Here is a 17,569-nt window from a genome sequence, read left to right as displayed (position 1 = left end):
AGAAAACAGCAAGAAAACACCTGGCAAAGTGGCATTTTGATTATATTTATTGAAATACAAACTTTAATGTCTGAATCTGATGGTGAAACTTTGGAGCTTTTGTATATTATATATTGTACATCTTGTGGTGGGGCGGCGGGTGTGGGGGGGCGGATAGATTCTGAGGCCAGAAAGCAAAGGGTGTGAATGTTAAAACTGAATAGGGCCTTGACCTTGGAAATTACCCAGTTAACCCCGTCCCCATTTCCATTGGCACAGGACTTTTCTCCTGTCACATGTTCACTTTGCTGAGGCTGCTTTCCAGCAGAGTAGGTGAATTCTAATGTCTTCTAATGTTTTTTGGGTAGGGAAAAAAAATCATGTGACTAAGACAGCAATAAAAAAAGACTTACCTGAAATGCAAAAAAGTCCTCCGCCGGCGCGTTCATGATGTTGCAAATCTGAGAGCCGTGAAGGGGAATAATGAAGGCGTGATTAGGCCAGATAGAGTGCCCAGTAAAGCACTGCATACCATCTTCAATAACACCATGTCCTTGCCCCAGGCATTCACATTCTTTTTATTAGATAGATATAGTTGAAAAAATTTGGAATTATTGACTAAGGCTACTAGATAGGAAGGTCACCCTATAAACATTACTTTTTACAGTTTGCTCCAGTCTTGAATCATTTCTAAACTTTGAAAACGTTAAGGCTACACCTTGTGATTACTAGTAGCCGGAGAATATCCCATTTTGCTGTTCCCCTTTCCTTGTTTATTTGGGTTGTATCTATGGTCTTTAAGTTATAAATACCAGCCCAGCCAATGTGGTGAAACCCTGCTTCTACTGAAAATACAAAAATTAACCAGGATGGTGGTACATGTCTGTAAACCCAGCACCCTGGAGACTGAGGGGGGAGAATCACTTGAACCTGGGAGGCAGAGGTTGCAGTGAGCCGAGATCGAGCCACTGCCCTATAGCCTGGGCGACAGAGTGAGACTCTGTCTCCAAAAAAAATTAATTAAATTAAATTAATGTAAATAGTGCTACTCTAAATATATTTGACTCAACTACATTTGGGTTTTGTTTTGTTTGCTTGGGCAGGTAGGAGTCTTTCCTTGGAGTATAAATCCCAAAGAAGAATAATGAATGAAAAGTGTTGTAGCTCTGGCTGTATATGGCTAGATTCCTCTCCTGAAAATTGGACCAGTTGACCTACTGGTAAGGAATCAGATGACACTTATCTGATCTCCCCAGAGCACTATGGGGCCACTGTGTATGGTTATGTAGTATGTCGACTGCACATAAGCATCTGGCCTAGGGGAGACTGGGAGCTGAAATCCAGCCTGCGGTCAGCTTGCAGCACCATGACCCCGACCTTTCTCTAGTCATCTGTTGAGAAATGGTTCCTTCTAGTTCTCAAAAAGGCACCACCTGGACTTGCAGCAACCTGCCTGACAACACAGGAGTGGGCTGTCTGTGGTCTCAGAGAGTGGGCTGTCGTCCCTGCTCCTGTCCAAGGACTGACTGCTCACTGCGCCAGCCTTCTGACCTCTCCTTCCACCAGCTCTGTCAGTCACCATCATTGTCTCCTGAGCTTAGAGCTCTTTGACAGCCCTTTCCTCTCATCTGTGAGTGTGCTGGAGTCTCTCTCATGCTTGAAAATGAAATCCTTCCTGTATCCCTCACAGTCCCCATAGCAACCACCCAGGCATTCTCTTTCCTTTTGCTTTCTTTCTCTTCTCAATACCCATCCACTACTCAGCAAACCACGTGCTGGTTCTGCTCCCAACTTGCCACCAAATCCATTTTCACGGGGGCCACCAATAACCTCTTCAGTGCCAAACCCAATGGGGGTTTCAGTTCTTCTCTCAGCAGTTCACTCTGCTGCACGTCATCATCTCTGTCCCTGTTGAAACTTTCTACTTCCTTGGTTTCCATGACACTGCCCTCTCCTGGGTCTCCAAACACCTCTGAACCTCCCTTCTGTTTCTCCATCACATGCTCCTCTTTCTCCACCCACTCTGTAGAGGCCAGCATCCTCCAGTATTGCACCCTGGGTCCACTGCCTATCTGCCTCTCCCTAGGTGGCTTCCTCTACACTCGTAATTTCAAACACCATCTGGTTCTCATATCTTCCAAATCTCTGTTTCCAACACTCCTCTCTCTCCCCTGCATCCGAATTGTCTCTTCATCTACCTGCTGGACGTCTGCTCCTAAAAAATGTCACAGTTTCTTGTGTGACACTGAAACTTGCGTGTCTGAAACTGACCTCATCATCTTACATCCAAGCCTGATGACAGCACTCTCCATCCAGGCTAGAAGCCTGAAATTAGCTTTGACTCCTCTCTTCCCCACTCTGCCTACAGTCAATCACAAAGCCCTGCCAGCCTCATCCTCTCAATATTAGACCTGACCTATTATTCCCTTCTTGTGTTCTTGCCTCTGTCAAAGTTGTTGTGAGTATTCAATTTAGTATTCAACTTCAGCCTCCCAAAGTGCTAGGATTACAGGCATGAGCCACCATGCCCAGCCAAATGATAGTATTCTTTACTCAACCTATCTTTGTTGAAATTCTCATCACCTCTTACTTGAATGATGCTCTGGTACTTTGCCTGCAGTCTTAGTCCTTCAGATCCACTTTCCAGGAAGGTGCTAGAGTTATCTTTCTTTCTTTTTATTTATTTCTTTTAGAGACGGGGTCTCCCTCTGTTGCTCAGTCTGGAATGCAGTGGTGCAATTATAGCTCACTGTAGCCTGGAACTCCTGGGCTCAAGGGATACTCTTGTCTGAGCCTCTTGAGTAGCTGGACTGTGGGCTAATTTTTTGTAGAGACAGAGTCTTTCTGTGTTGCCCAGGCTAGTCTCAAACTCCTGGGGTCAAGTGATCCTCCTGGCTCAGCCTTGCAAATGTTGAGATTACAGGCGTGAATCTGTAATTCAGATTATAGAGTAAAGATAACGCTGCAAGAGTTATCTTTCTAAAATGAAAATTGACTATGTGAATCTCCTGCTTGTCTACCTGTCACCTGTAGACTGAAGTCTCACCTTTTATGGATGAGCATGGTGGCTCACACCTGCAATCCCAGCACTTTGGGAGGCTGAAGCGGGTGGCTCACTTGAAACCAGGAGTTCAAGATCAGCCTGGCTAACCTGGCAAAACCCCTTCTCTACTAAAAATACAAAAAATGGCAGGGTATGGTGGCGCACACCTGTAATCACAGCTATTGAGGAGGCTGAGACATGAGAATCGCTTGAACAAGGGAGGCAGAGGTTGCATGAGCCAAGATCGCACCACTGCATTCCAGCCTGGGCAACAGATCAAAACACTGTCTCAAAAAAAAAAAAAAAAAAAGTCCACCTTTTAGATGAGGCATCCAAGGCCTGTTGTAATTTAACCCCTTCCTCCCTCTTGAGCCTCATCTTTTGCTGTCTTCCTGCCTCAACTTTAATACTTCAGTCACACTTAACCACACACAGCACACTGCTCCAGGCCTCCATGCCCACGTTGTTTGCCCACGTTCTTCCTTCCATCTGGAACCTACTTTTATGACCCCAGCTACCTAAGACCTATTTATTTTATTTTACTTTATTTACTTATTTATTATTGAAATGGACTCTCACTTGTTGCCCAGGCTGGGGTGCAATGGTGTAATCTCGGCTCACTGCAACCTCTGCCTCCCAGGTTAAAGTGATTCTCTTGCCTCAGCCTCCCGAGTAGCTGGAATTACCAGCACTCGCCACCATGCCCAGAAAATTTTTGTATTTTTAGTAGAGATGAGGTTTTGCCATATTGGCCAGGCTGGTCTTGAACTCCTGACCTCAGGTGGTCCACCTGCCTTGGCCCCCCAGAGTTCTGGGATTATAAGCATGAGTCACTGTGCCCAGCCAAGACTATGCACCTTTCCACCTAAGGATTATTTATCTGTGCATTTGATATTTCCTCAAATGTCAGTTCTCTGTTCATTCATTTAGACCAACTGCCAACTGAATTGAGAGAAACAAGAAAATCCGATTTTTTGAGAGCCACACTTGCCGTTATCTTTTCCACCCTCTTGATCTGAAATCCTTCCACTCTTCCTACCACTTGATCCAAAACTCTCCCCCTTGAAAGTTGTATTACTTACCAGGCCATTTTGGGCAACGTAAGTGGGAAGCCCGCTTACTAAAGCCCAGTGGTCAGGAGGTGGATTCCTGTGAAGGCCAAAGAGAAATGGTGACTCTCAGTGCAGGGATGGCTGGACTCAGGACTAACATCTGGGCCTTTGCCCTCCCCCGCTCTCAGGTGGCTCTCAGCACCTACCCCCAACCACACCCAAAATGTTCGCCAACCATCTTAATGTCCAAATCTAGACATGGAGAAAAGCGTGGTAAATATAACATTTTGCTGACTGCCCACCAAGTTTCACTCTCCAAGAAAAGAGACAGCATTAATTCTACAGATAGTTACTGGCTGCGGAGCAAAAACCAATATCGTCACTTCCCCCATAAAGTTAGAAGCTACTAACACTATGTAGAGAGTGAAAAAATTCATCTACAAAGAATTCCTACCATGTACTAAGCACTAAGCTAAGTGCTTTATATATTTATCCCTCACAATACCATAACTTCGTGTATTATTACTTTTTGCTTGTTTGTTGTGAGAAAAAAACATACCCATAAACACACATTAAAAACTTCACCAATCATTAGAAAATGAACATTTATAAAACCACATGGACATCAAGAACAGCATGGTCAGCTCCTTGGGAGCCCTTGACTTTCCCCCGTAATCACAACCTTCTCCCCAGCCCCAAAGGTAACCATTACTCTGGAATTATGCTAAATTGCATTCTAGCTTTGTTGTCAAGTTTTACCACCTAAGCACATTTTCCTGTACCTGTTAGTTTAATTTTGCCTGTTTTTCAACTTCATTTAGATGGAACCATACCATATGTATTATTTTGTCTGGCTGCTTTTTCATGTTGCTGTAATTCATCCATTTTACCAACTTACAGTCTTCCCTATACTACGGTGGTACGATTTATCCACTCAGCTGTTGGTGGGCATCGCTCTTCCCCCCAGTTAGGGGCTAATATAAACAGCGCTGCTGTGAACGCTGGTGCATATGTGCTCTCAGTTCTATGTGGTGTATTTCTACGAGTAGAAATACTGGGTCATAAGATGGTCATATCTTCGACTTCACTAGATTAAGGCCAAACTGTTTTCTAAAATGACTGTACCAATTTGCACTCCCATCAGTGATGCATTAGAGTTTCCTTTGTTCTATGTCTCTGTCAATATTTAGTATTTTCAGACTTTTAAAGGATAGGCCTTCTGGTGAGGTCTAATGGCATCGCATCATAGTTTTCTTTCATGTTTCTCTACAAGATTAATAAAATGAAGTACCTTCCATAAATGTATTTGTCATTTGCATTGTTTTTTTTTGTAAAGTTCCTCTGTTCATGTCTTTTACTCATTTTTAAAAATTACTTTTAAATTTACTTTTACTCATTTTTCTATAGTGTTTTCTTTTTATTGATTTGTAGGAGATCTTTATATGTTCTCTCTCTCTTTTTTTTTTCTCTTTAAAGAGACAGGATGGTGAAACCCCGTCTCTACTAAAAATACAAAAAATCAGCTGGGTATGGTGGTGCGTGCCTGTAATCCCAGCTACTCAGGAGGCTGAGGCAGGAGAATTGCCTGAACCCAGGAGGCGGAGGTTGCGGTGAGCCGAGATCGCGCCATTGCACTCCAGCCTGGGTAACAAGAGCGAAACTCCGTCTCAAAAAAAAAAAAAAAAAAAAAAAAAAAGAGACAGGGACTCACTCTGTCACTCAGGCTGGAATGCAGTAGCCAGACTCAACTGGTCTTGCGACCTCCCCTAGGAGCTGACTCACTGCAAGAAGACAGTTTCAGTCCCCTATGATTGCATCCTCAACCCAACCAATCAGTCAGTATGCCCCACCCCCTAGCCTCCTGACCACCAAACGATCCTTGAAAAACCCTGGCCTCTAAATTCTCAGAGAGGTAGATTTGAGAATTATCTCTGGTTCTCTTGCTCAGCTGCCTTGAAATAATTAAACTCTTCCTTTGCTACAACTCTTGCCGTTCTCAGTGTATTTATTGTTTTTCTGGGCAGTGGTCAAGAAGAATCTGTCAAGCTGTACCATCGAGACGGTGGTGGGGGTTCTCACTATGTTGCCCAGGCTGGTCTCAAACTCCTAGCCTAAAGTGATCCTCCTACTAGGCTTCCCAAAGCACTAGAATTACAGGCATGAGCCTGACCCTATGTGTATTTTCGATATTATCCTTTGTCAGTTATTTGTGCTATGAATATATATTCTTGCATCGTGACTTGCCTTTTTACTCTTTATAGTAACTAGTCTCCTAGATGACCCTCAGTGATTCTCACTTCCTTATATAGTTCCCTCCAACAATGAATCAAAGCTGTTCTCTGTGACCAAAAGAATATGGTGGAGATGAATGTGTTATTTTGAAACCAGATTGTGAAAGGCACTGTAGCGTTCACCTGCTTGCTCTGGGGAAGTCAGCCACCAGGCCATGAAGTAATTCAAGTAGCCCTCTATAGAGGCCTATGCGAAAAGGAACTGAGGCCTCCTGCCAACTTGCCAACCATGTGAATAAGTTATTTATTATGACATATTATTTTCCTCCAATTCCAGGAAAACTTTCAGATGACTGCAGCCCACACTCATATTTGACCTCAACCTCATGAACTACCTCAAGCTAAAACTGCTCCGTTAAGCCACACTTGAATTCCTGACACACAGAATAAAGAATAATAAATAAAGGCCGGGTGCGGTGGCTCAAGCCTGTAATCCCAGCACTTTGGGAGGCCGAGGCGGCTGGATCACGAGGTCAAGAGATCGAGACCATCCTGGTCAACATGGTGAAACCCCGTCTCTACTAAAAATACAAAAAAATCAGCTGGGCATGGTGGCGCATGCCTGTAATCCCAGCTACTCAGGAGGCTGAGGCAGGAGAATTGCCTGAGCCCAGGAGGCGGAGGTTGCGGTGAGCCGAGATCGCGCCATTGCACTCCAGCCTGGGTAACAAGAGCGAAACTCCGTCTCAAAAAAAAAAAAAAAAAAGAATAATAAATAATAAAAAGAGGCTGGGTGCAATAGCTCACACCTGTAATCCCAGCACTTTGTGAGACCCAGGTGGGCAGATCACCTAAGGTCAGGATTTCAAGACCAGCCTGGCCAACATGGTGAAACCCCATCTCTACTTAAAAAAAAAAAAAAAATGTATATAAAAATTAGCCAGGCATGGTGGCAGGTGCCTATATTCCCAGCTACTAGGGAGGCTGAAGCAGGAGAATCACTTGAACCCAGGAGGCGGAGGTTGCAATGAGGCAGGATCATGCCATTGCACTCCAGCCTGGGTGATGAGAGCAAAACTCCATCTCAATAATAATAATAATAATAATAATGAGAGATAATAAATCTTTATTGATGTTTTAAGCCACTAACTTTTGGGACAGTGTGTTATGTAGAAATAGATGAACTAATATACTCTCAAATGGTATATTTTGACATAAATAGTTCTTGTTCTTAATGTGGTCAAATATATCAATATTTTTGTTTATTTTTTTTGAAATCTTATTTAAAATTTTTTTATCCCACGGTCATAAAGCTATTTTATGTTATTTATTTATTTATTTTGAGATGGAGTCTCGCTCTGTTGCCCAGGCTGGAGTGCAGTGGCATGCTCTTGGCTCACTGCAACCTCCACCTCCTGGGTTCAAGTGATTCTCCTTCCTCAGTCTCCCAAGTAGCTGGGATTACAGGTGCCTGCCACTACCCCTGGATAATTTTTGTATTTTTAATAAAGATAGGGTTTCACTATGTTCGCCAAGCTGGTCTCAAACTCCTGACGTCTGGTGATCCACCTGCCTCAGCCTCCCAAAGTCTTGGGATTACAGGCATGAGCCACTGCGACTGGCTGTGCAATTTACTTTTGAGGGAGAAATCACATTTTTTTTTCCATATTGGTACCCATTTAAACAAGCATAATTTATCAAAGACCATTCGTTCTTCCATTGCTTTAAAATGGCACCTTTGTCATAAATGAAATGGTTATATACGTGTGAGTCTGTTTCTGGGTTTGTTCTGTTCCCTGGATATATTCCCAGGCTGGTCTCAAACTCCTGAGCTCTGGTGACCCACCTAGCTCAGCCTCCCAAAGTGTGAGGCTGGTGTGAGCCATCACATCTGACCTAAAATTCTCTGTAGAAGATGAAGAAAATTTTCCTCTGTAATGATGATTGTGTTATTTTTCTCTTAATGGCAAATTATATAGGTCGATTTTTCTAACGTTAAACCAAGTCTGCATTCCTGGAATAAATTCAACTGGGTAAGTATGTGCAATCTTTTACATATTATTAGTCATTATTTGCTAGAATTTCAGAAATGTCAAAGAGTAGAAAACTGCATCTTAAAATCAATGAAAGGTGATGTATTTCTTTCTTATGCAGCCTGGTAATCTTTGTCATGTAACTGGAACATCTAGTTGATTTATATATTTTTTTAAATTATTGGCCAGTGCATCAGCTCATGCCTATAATACCAGCACTTTGGGAGGCTAAGGTGGGAGGATCGTTTGAGCTCAGGAGTTTGAAGAGGCCAGCCTGGGCAACATAGTGAGATCCCATCTCTATTACCAAAAAGAAAAGAAAAGAATTATTAGCCAGGCACGGTGGCTCATGCCTGTAATCCTAGCACTTGGGGAGGCAGAAGGGGGAGGATCACTTGAACCCAGAAGTTTGAGACCAGCCTGGCAACACAGTGAGACCCTTTCTCTATAAAACAGTTACTAAATAAATAAATTCAAATAATTGATATATTTGAATTTGAATTTCACCTTAATATGTACATTTTATTTTCCTATCTGCCCTATGTTCTTCTCTCCTTCTTTCTCTCTCTTTTTTAGTGAAAGGGTCTCACTATGTTGCCCAGGCTGGAGTACAGTGGCTATTCACAGGTGCAATCATAGCTCACTGCAGCCTCAAACTCCTTGGCTCAAACAATCCTCCTGCCCCAGCCTCCCGAGTAGCTGGGACTACAGACAGTGCATCCACATCCAGCATCTCTGTTCTTTTATTTTCAACTTTTATTTTGCCTTTCTTTGTTTTGATTAGTCATTCATTTACTGTTCAATGTTCCCCTCTGTTGGTGTGGATGGCATATACTGTGATAGCCATTCCAGTGCTTACAGATATCTGGCTGTCTATCCTGGGCACAAGGTCAGATTGCATTCCCTAACCACTCAAGTAAAGTGGGGCCATGTAACTAGCTTTGGCCAAAAAAATGTGAGCAGAAGTGCTGTGTGTCACCTCCAGATGGAGATTACAAGAGCCAATGTGTATTTTTCCTTTCTTCTCTGTGGCAGTCTATCTTGCAAGGTTCAAAATGCGGCTGTTTGTCAGCCTTGGTTCCTGCCTGACTACAACCCACACACCATTCCTCCAACCACACCTGCTGGTTGCAATGCACACATAGTGGGATGGTGAAATAAATTTTAGTTCTTTATACCACTCAGGTCTCGAGGTCTTGTTACAAAAGCAGAGCCTCGCCTATCTTGGCTGAAGCAAAGATTTGTGTCAGAAACAGGGTGCTGTCATACAAAAAACCTACAATGAGAGACCTAAGCAATTCTCTCATTAGGGACTGGGTGGTAGGCAGCCTCTGAGTGTTATCAGAGGCTAGAAGGCTGTGATGCCAGTCAAGCAGAGACAAACTCAGAAAATTGTGACCTGTGACTATTTCAGAGACAGATAGTGAGTTCATCAGACTGTGGCTCTAAAAGCTAGAAAAGGGGCTAGAAAACAGAATTGTTGAAGAGTATTTGAATTTGAATTTCACCTTAATATGTACATTTTATAAGGTAGGAAACAAAAAAGAAAAGATGTGCTTTAAAAGAGAATAAGGGAATCAGGCTGGGTGTGGTGGCTCACACCAGTAATCCCAGCATGTTGGGAGGCCAACATGGGTGAATCACTTGAGGTTAGACCTGAAAGAAAAATCAAAAAAGGCAGTAGCGCAACGGAAACTCATAAAGCTCCAACTCCCTAGGACAGAGCACCTGGGAACAAAAAGTGCTTTATGAGTTCAGCTGCAGCAGACCTAAACATACCTGCCCAGCAGCTCTGAACGAACAACAGAGCTCACAACTCAGGACTTAAGCCCCAATAAAAGATAGACTGTCTCCTCAAGTAGCTCCCTGACCCCCATAGATCCAAAGACTCACCTCATAAAGGAGAGAACGGACTGACAGTAGGCGAGCATCCTTCTGGGACAAAGATAGCAGAAGAGGAAACTGGCAGCAACCCTTACTGTTCTGCAGCTGCTGCAGGTGATCGCCAGGCAAGCAGGGCCTGGAGAGGACCTCAGCAGTCCTACAGCAGAGGGGCCAGACTGTTAGAAGGAAAGCTTAAAAAAAAAATAAAAAATAAAAAATAAAAGAAGTAACTTCAGCATCCACAAACTAGAAGCTCACTCAGAGACCCAATCTGAAAGACAGTAATTACAAAGACAACAGGTGGATAAACCCACAAAAATGGAAAGAAACCAGCGCAAAAAGGATGAAAACTCCTAAAACCAGAACACCTCTCCTCCTAAAAGGGATCACAACTCCTCACCAGCAAGGGAACCAGACCGGATGGAGAAGGAGGGTGATGAAATGACAGAATCAGACTTCAGAAGGTGGGTAGTAAGAAACTACAGTGAGCTAAAAGAACATGTTCTAACCCAACGTAAAGAAAATAGGAACCTTGAAAAAAGATTGGACGAAATGCTAACGAGAATGGACAGCATAGAGAGGAATATAAGTGAATTGATGGAGCTGAAAAACACAACACGAGAACTTCGTGAAGCATTCACAAGCTTCAACAGCCGAATTGACCAAGCAGAAGAAAGGATATCAGAGGTCGAAGATCAACTCAATGAAATAAAAAGAGAAGGCAAGAACAGAGAAAAAAGTGCAAAAAGGAATGAACAAAATCTTCAAGAAATGTGGGACTATGTGAAAAGACCCAATCTACGTCTGATAGGTGTACCTGAATGTGATGAAGAGAATGAATCCAAGCTGCAAAATACTCTTCAGGATATTATCCAGGAAAACTTCCCCAACCTAGCAAGGCAGACCAATATTCAAATACAGGAAATACAGAGAACACCACAAAGATATTCCTCAAGAAGAACAACCCCAAGGCACATAATCATCAGATTTACCAGGGTTGAAATGAAAGAGAAAATGCTAAGGGCAGCCAGAGAGAAAGGTCGGGTTATCCACAAAGGGAAGCCCATTAGACTCACAGCAGATCTCTCAGCAGAAACCCTACAAGCCAGAAGAGATTGGGGGCCAATATTCAACATCCTTAAAGAAAAGAACTTTCAACCCAGAATCTCCTATCCAGCCAAACTAAGCTTCATAAGTGAAGGAAAAATAAAATCCTTTGTGAACAAGCAAGCACTCAGAGATTTCATCACCACCAAACCTGCTCTACAAGAACTCCTGAAAGAGGCTCTACACATATAAAGGAACAACCAGTACCAGCAACTCCAAAAACACACCAAATGGTAAAAGAGCATCAACACAATCAAGAATCTGCATCAACTAACCAACAAAACAGCCAGGTAGCATCAAAATGACAGTATCAAATTCACACATAACAATACTATCCCTAAATGTCAATGGACTAAATGCCCCAATCAAAAGACACAGACTGGCAAATTGGATAAAAAGCCAAAACCCATCAGTGTGCTGTATCCAGGAAACCCATCTTACATGCAAGGATACACAAAGGCTCAAAATAAAGGGATGGAGGAAGATCTACCAAGCAAATGGAGAGCAAAAAAAAGCAGGAGTTGCAATTCTCATCTCTGATAAAATAGACGTTAAAGCAACAAATATCAAAAGAGACAAAGAAGGACATTACATAATGGTAAAAGGATCACTGCAACAAGAAGAGCTAATGATCCTAAATATATACGCACCCAATACAGGAGCACCCAGATACATAAGGCAAGTTCTTTTTTTTTTTTTTTTTTTTTTTGAGACGGAGTTTCGCTCTTGTTACCCAGGCTGGAGTGCAATGCGATCTCGGCTTACCGCAACCTCCGCCTCCTGGGTTCAGGCAATTCTCCTGTCTCAGCCTCCTGAGTAGCTGGGATTACAGGCACGCGCCACCATGCCCAGCTAATTTTTTGTATTTTTAGTAGAGACGGGGTTTCACCTTGTTGACCAGGATGGTCTCGATCTCTTGACCTCGTGATCCACCCGCCTCGGCCTCCCAAAGTGCTGGGATTACAGGCTTGAGCCACCGCGCCCGGCAAGTTCTTAATGACTTACAAAGAGACTTAGACTCCCACACAATAATAGTGGGAGACTTTAACACCCCATTGTCAATATTAGACAGATCAACCAGACAGAAAATTAACAAGGATATCCAGGACCTGAACTCAGACCTGGAACAAGCAAACCTAACAGACATTTACAGAACTCTCCACCCCAAATCCACAGAATATACATTCTTCTCAGCACCACATCACACCTACTCTAAAATTGACCACATAATTGGCAATAAATCACTCCTCAGCAAATGCAAAAGAACAGAAATCATAACAAACAGTCTCTCAGACCACAGTGCAATCGAGTTAGAACTCAGAATGCAGAAACTAACTCAGAACCGCACAGCTTCATGGAAACTGAACAACTTGCTCTTGAATGTTGACTGGATAAACAATGAAATGAAGGCAGAAATAAAGATGTTCTTCGAAACCAATGAGAACGAAGACACAACATACCAGAATCTCTGGGACACATTTAAAGCAGTCTCTAGAGGAAAATATATAGCAACGAGTGCCCACATGAGAAGAAAGGAGAGATCTAAAATTGACACCCTATCATCAAAATTGAAAGAGCTAGAGGAGCAAGATCAAAAACCTCAAAACCTAGCAGAAGACAGGAAATAACTAAGATCAGAGCAGAACTGAAGGAAATAGAGACACAAAAAACTCTTCAAAAAATCAATAAATCCAGGAGCTGGTTTTTTGAAAAGATCAACAAAATAGACAGACCACTAGCCAGATTAATAAAAAAGAAAAGAGAGTATAACCAAATTGATGCAATAAAAAACGATAAAGGGGATATCACCACAGATTCCACAGAAATCCAAACCATCATCAGAGATTATTACAAACAACTCTATGCACATAAACTAGTAAACCTGGAAGAAATGGATAAATTCCTGGACACCTGCATCCTCCCAAGCCTAAACCTGGAAGAAGCCGAAACCCTGAATAGACCAATAACATGGTCTGAAGTCGAGGCAGCAATAAAGAGCCTACCACCCAGAAAAAAGCCCAGGTCCAGATGGGTTCACAGGTGAATTCTACCAGACATACAAAGAGGAGCTGATACCATTCCTTCTGAAACTATTCCAGACAATCCAAAAAGAGGGAATCCTTCCCAAATCATTTTACGAGACAAACATCATCCTGATACCAAAACCCGGCAGAGACTCAACAAGAAAAGAAAATTTCAGGCCAATATCCATGATGAACATAGATGCAAAAATCTTCAATAAAATACTGGCAAACCGATTGCAACAGCATATCAAAAAGCTCATCCACCATGATCAAGTAGGATTCATCCCGGGGATGCAAGGCTGGTTCAACATACGCAAGTCCATAAACGTAATTCACCACATAAACAGAACCAAAGACAAAAACCACATGATTATCTCAATTGATGCAGAGAAGGCTTTTGACAAAATTCAACAACCCTTTATGCTAAAAACCCTCAATAAACTAGGTATTGACGGAACGTATCTCAAAACAATAAAAGCTATTTATGACAAACCAACAGCCAATATCATACTGAATGGGCAAAAACTGGAAGCATTCCCTTTGAAATCTGGCACTAGACAAGGATGCCCTCTCTCACCACTCCTATTCAATATAGTACTGGAAGTTCTAGCCAGAGCAATCAGGCAAGAAAAAGAAATAAAGGGTATCCAAATTGGAAAGGAGGAAATCAAATTGTCTCTATTTGCAGATGACATGATTGTATATCTGGAAGACCCCATCATCTCAGCCCAAAATCTCCTGAAACTGATAAACAACTTCAGCAAAGTCTCAGGATACAAAATCAACGTGCAAAAATCACAAGCATTCCTATACACCAGTAATAGACTTAAAGAGAGCCAAATCAAGAACGAACTGCCACTCACAATTGCTACAAAGAGAATAAAATACCTAGGAATACAACTAACAAGGAACGTAAAGGACCTCTTCAAGGAGAACTACAAGCCATTGCTCAACGAAATAAGAGAGGATACAAACAGATGGGGAAACATTCCATGTTCATGGTTAGGAAGAATCAACATCGTGAAAATGGCCATACTGCCCAAAGTAATTTACAGATTCAACGCTATTCCCATCAAGCTACCAATGACCTTCTTCACAGAACTGGAAAAAAACACCTTAAACTTCATATGGAACCAAAAGAGAGCCCGCATAGCCAAGTCAATTCTAAGCAAAAAGAACAAAGCAGGAGGCATCACACTACCGGACTTCAAACTATACTACAAGGCTACAGTAATGAAAACAGCATGGTACTGGTACCAAAACAGAGATATAGACCAATGGAACAGAACAGAGGCCTCAGAGGAAATACAGCATACCCACAACAATCTGATCTTCGACAAACCTGACAAAAACAAGCAATGGGGAAAGGACTCCCCGTTTAATAAATGGCATTGGGAAAACTGGCTAGCCATGTGCAGAAAGCAGAAACAGGACCCCTTCCTGACACCTTACACCAAAATTAACTCCAGATGGATTAAAGACTTAAACATCAGACCTAACACCATAAAAACCTTAGAAGAAAATCTAGGCAAAACCATTCAGGACATAGGTGTAGGCAAGGACTTCATGACCAAAACGCCAAAAGCAATGGCAACAAAAGCCAAAATAGACAAATGGGACCTAATCAAACTCCACAGCTTCTGCACGGCAAAAGAAACAGTCAGTAGAGTGAATCGGCAACCAACAGAATGGGAAAAAATTTTTGCAGTCTACCCATCTGACAAGGGGCTGATATCCAGAATTTACAAAGAACTAAAGCAGATCTACAAGAAACAAACAAACAAACCCATTCAAAAATGGGCGAAGGATATGAACAGATACTTTACAAAAGAAGACATACAGGAGGCCAACAAACATATGAAAAAATGCTCATCATCACTGGTCATCAGAGAAATGCAAATCAAAAACCATCTCACACCAGTTAGAATGGCGATCATTAAAAAATCTGGAAATAACAGATGCTGGAGAGGATGTGGAGAAATAGGAACACTTTTACACTGTTGGTGGGAATGTAAATTAATTCAACCATTGTGGAAGACAGTGTGGCGATTCCTCAAGGACCTAAAAATAGAAATCCCATTTGACCCAGCAATCCCATTACTGGGTATATATCCAAAGGATTATAAATCATTCTACTACAAGGACACATGCACACGAATGTTCATTGCAGCACTGTTTACAATAGGAAAGACCTGGAACCAACCCAAATGCCCAACGATGATAGACTGGATAGGGAAAATGTGGTACATATACACCATGGAATATTACGCAGCCATCAAAAACGATGAGTTCACGTCCTTTGTAGGGACATGGATGAACCTGGAAACCATCATTCTCAGCAAACTGACACAAGAGCAGAAAATCAAACACCGTATATTCTCACTCATAGGCGGGTGTTGAATAATGAGAACACATGGACACAGGGAGGGGAGCACTACACACTGGGGTCCGTTGGGGGGAAATGGGGGAGGGACGGTGGGGTGGGGAGGTGGGAAGAGATAGCATGGGGAGAAATGACAGATACAGGTGAGGGGACGGAAGACAGCAAACCACACTGCCATGTGTGTATCTATGCAACAATCTTGCATGTTCTTCACATGTACCCCAAAACCTAAAATGCAATTAAAAAAAAAAAAGGAGTTCAAGACCAGCCTTGTCAACTTGGCAAGACCCCCATCTCTATTAAAAATACACAAATTAGCTGGGTGTGGTGGTGCTCGCCTGTAATCCCAGCTACTCGAGAGACTGAGGCAGTAGAATTGCTTAAACATGGGAGGTGAAAGTTGTAGTGAGCTGAGATTGGGCCATTACACTACAGTCTGGGAGAGAGAGCTAGACTCCATATCAAAAAAAAAAGAGTGAAAGAGAATAAAATAAGGGAATCAGTCTTTATGCAGGCAGGAATAAAGAAATAGAGATAACCTAGAAATTGAGGAACTTGAGGCAACTTCTCATCCTCACCAGTAAGAGATAACCCTGAGAACTTGTTTATCTGGGTGACGGGATTATTACAGTTTGGTCTGATGCCCAAACTGAATGGCTTATCACACCCACTGTTTGAGGATTAAGGTGGCATACAGTAAATCCCTTCTGTTGGACAAAATTGCCATGGGAGATGAGACTAAAGGTGTGGCTCTCCCACAGAACCTAATTACAGCTTTAAGGCTTCAGCAATTAAGTTGAGAAAGAGCCATGTCTCAAGACAGAACCATGGATGTGGCTCTTAGCACATGGAGAGGATTCAGAGAAGAAGGTAACTAGGTTTTTGAGAATCATCTACCAACCCAAGAAAGTATAAGCCTATATTTAAAAAGTTTGCAACTGTTCAAATCTTCTAATGGTCGTTGAGTCCCAGCTGCATAGACGCAGCGCTGAGAGCATTCTTTCCTTTTATTTTCACTGTCCTCCTCGGTCACATATGAGAGCACATTGACAACAGGCTTTCCATGGGGGCTGAGTCAGTTCCTTTGCAGCTTCCTGCTTTTGCTTTGCCTCCTTCATATACTGGAAGAGTAGCCCTGCAGAAACCAGTTGAAAATCCATGATTTCATCCCAGTCTCATTCTATACATGGGACCCTGAGGTCCAGACAGACCACTTACTGGCACTGGATATGAGACTGGGACTCAGAGCACCTGGCTCACATTCTGGCCAACTGTTGGCCTCATCAAGCCTCTGATCAAGTCTTCCCCTTACTTGGGGCTCACTGCCCACCCTCTGAGTCTCTCTACCATCTCATGCTGCCTTCTTCCCACTCTCCCTGCCTCTAACAAACTGTGGGGCCTCATTGGATTTGGCCAGTGTTGATCTTGGAATGAGTATCTTTTGGAAGTTGATAACGTACCTGCAGTTTTCCATGCTTTGAGATGTGTTAAAATAAAAGCTATAGGAGGCCCTTGTTTTGGATGAAGCTCTGCACTAAGCTGCAACAAACCAGACTAAAAATCAGCATGGAGTCACCCATGATAACGTTCCACCTCACCAAACCTAAACTAAGTTGTTTTCTGATCCTCTTAGCAATTGGGAGAGAGGTAAAAGCCAATTTCCTTAAAAGACCAGTTCCAGTCCTTAATAGGCATGATAATGAAGTTCCTTTGCTTTAATCCTTACACCAAAAAAAAAAAAAAAAAGCAGAAACCTGATATTAGTTAATCAGTTAGTTTTCCATTGTTCTATCTCCCTCTCCCACCTTATAAAAGTATCTTTAAAATGACTAC

The 17,569-nt window shown here is 42.5% G+C and overlaps 1 protein-coding gene across 2 annotated transcripts in view; it reads right to left on the bottom strand.

Moving 5' to 3' along the window:
- The window catches only part of PDE6A (phosphodiesterase 6A), a 98,054-nt gene that overhangs the window by 42,235 nt on the left and 38,250 nt on the right, over positions 1–17,569 (bottom strand). For both annotated transcript variants that reach the window (XM_003934007.4, XM_010344533.3), the window contains 2 exons: positions 4,105–4,171; positions 393–440 (listed from right to left, as the gene is read on the bottom strand). In XM_003934007.4, coding sequence (XP_003934056.2) covers positions 393–440; positions 4,105–4,171 — 115 coding nt within the window. The remainder of the gene's footprint in view (positions 1–392; positions 441–4,104; positions 4,172–17,569) is intronic.

The sequence above is a fragment of the Saimiri boliviensis genome, chromosome 1, assembly GCF_048565385.1.
Source record: "Saimiri boliviensis isolate mSaiBol1 chromosome 1, mSaiBol1.pri, whole genome shotgun sequence".
Classification (NCBI taxonomy): domain Eukaryota; kingdom Metazoa; phylum Chordata; class Mammalia; order Primates; family Cebidae; genus Saimiri; species Saimiri boliviensis.
This window is presented reverse-complemented; position numbering and strand designations above follow the sequence as displayed.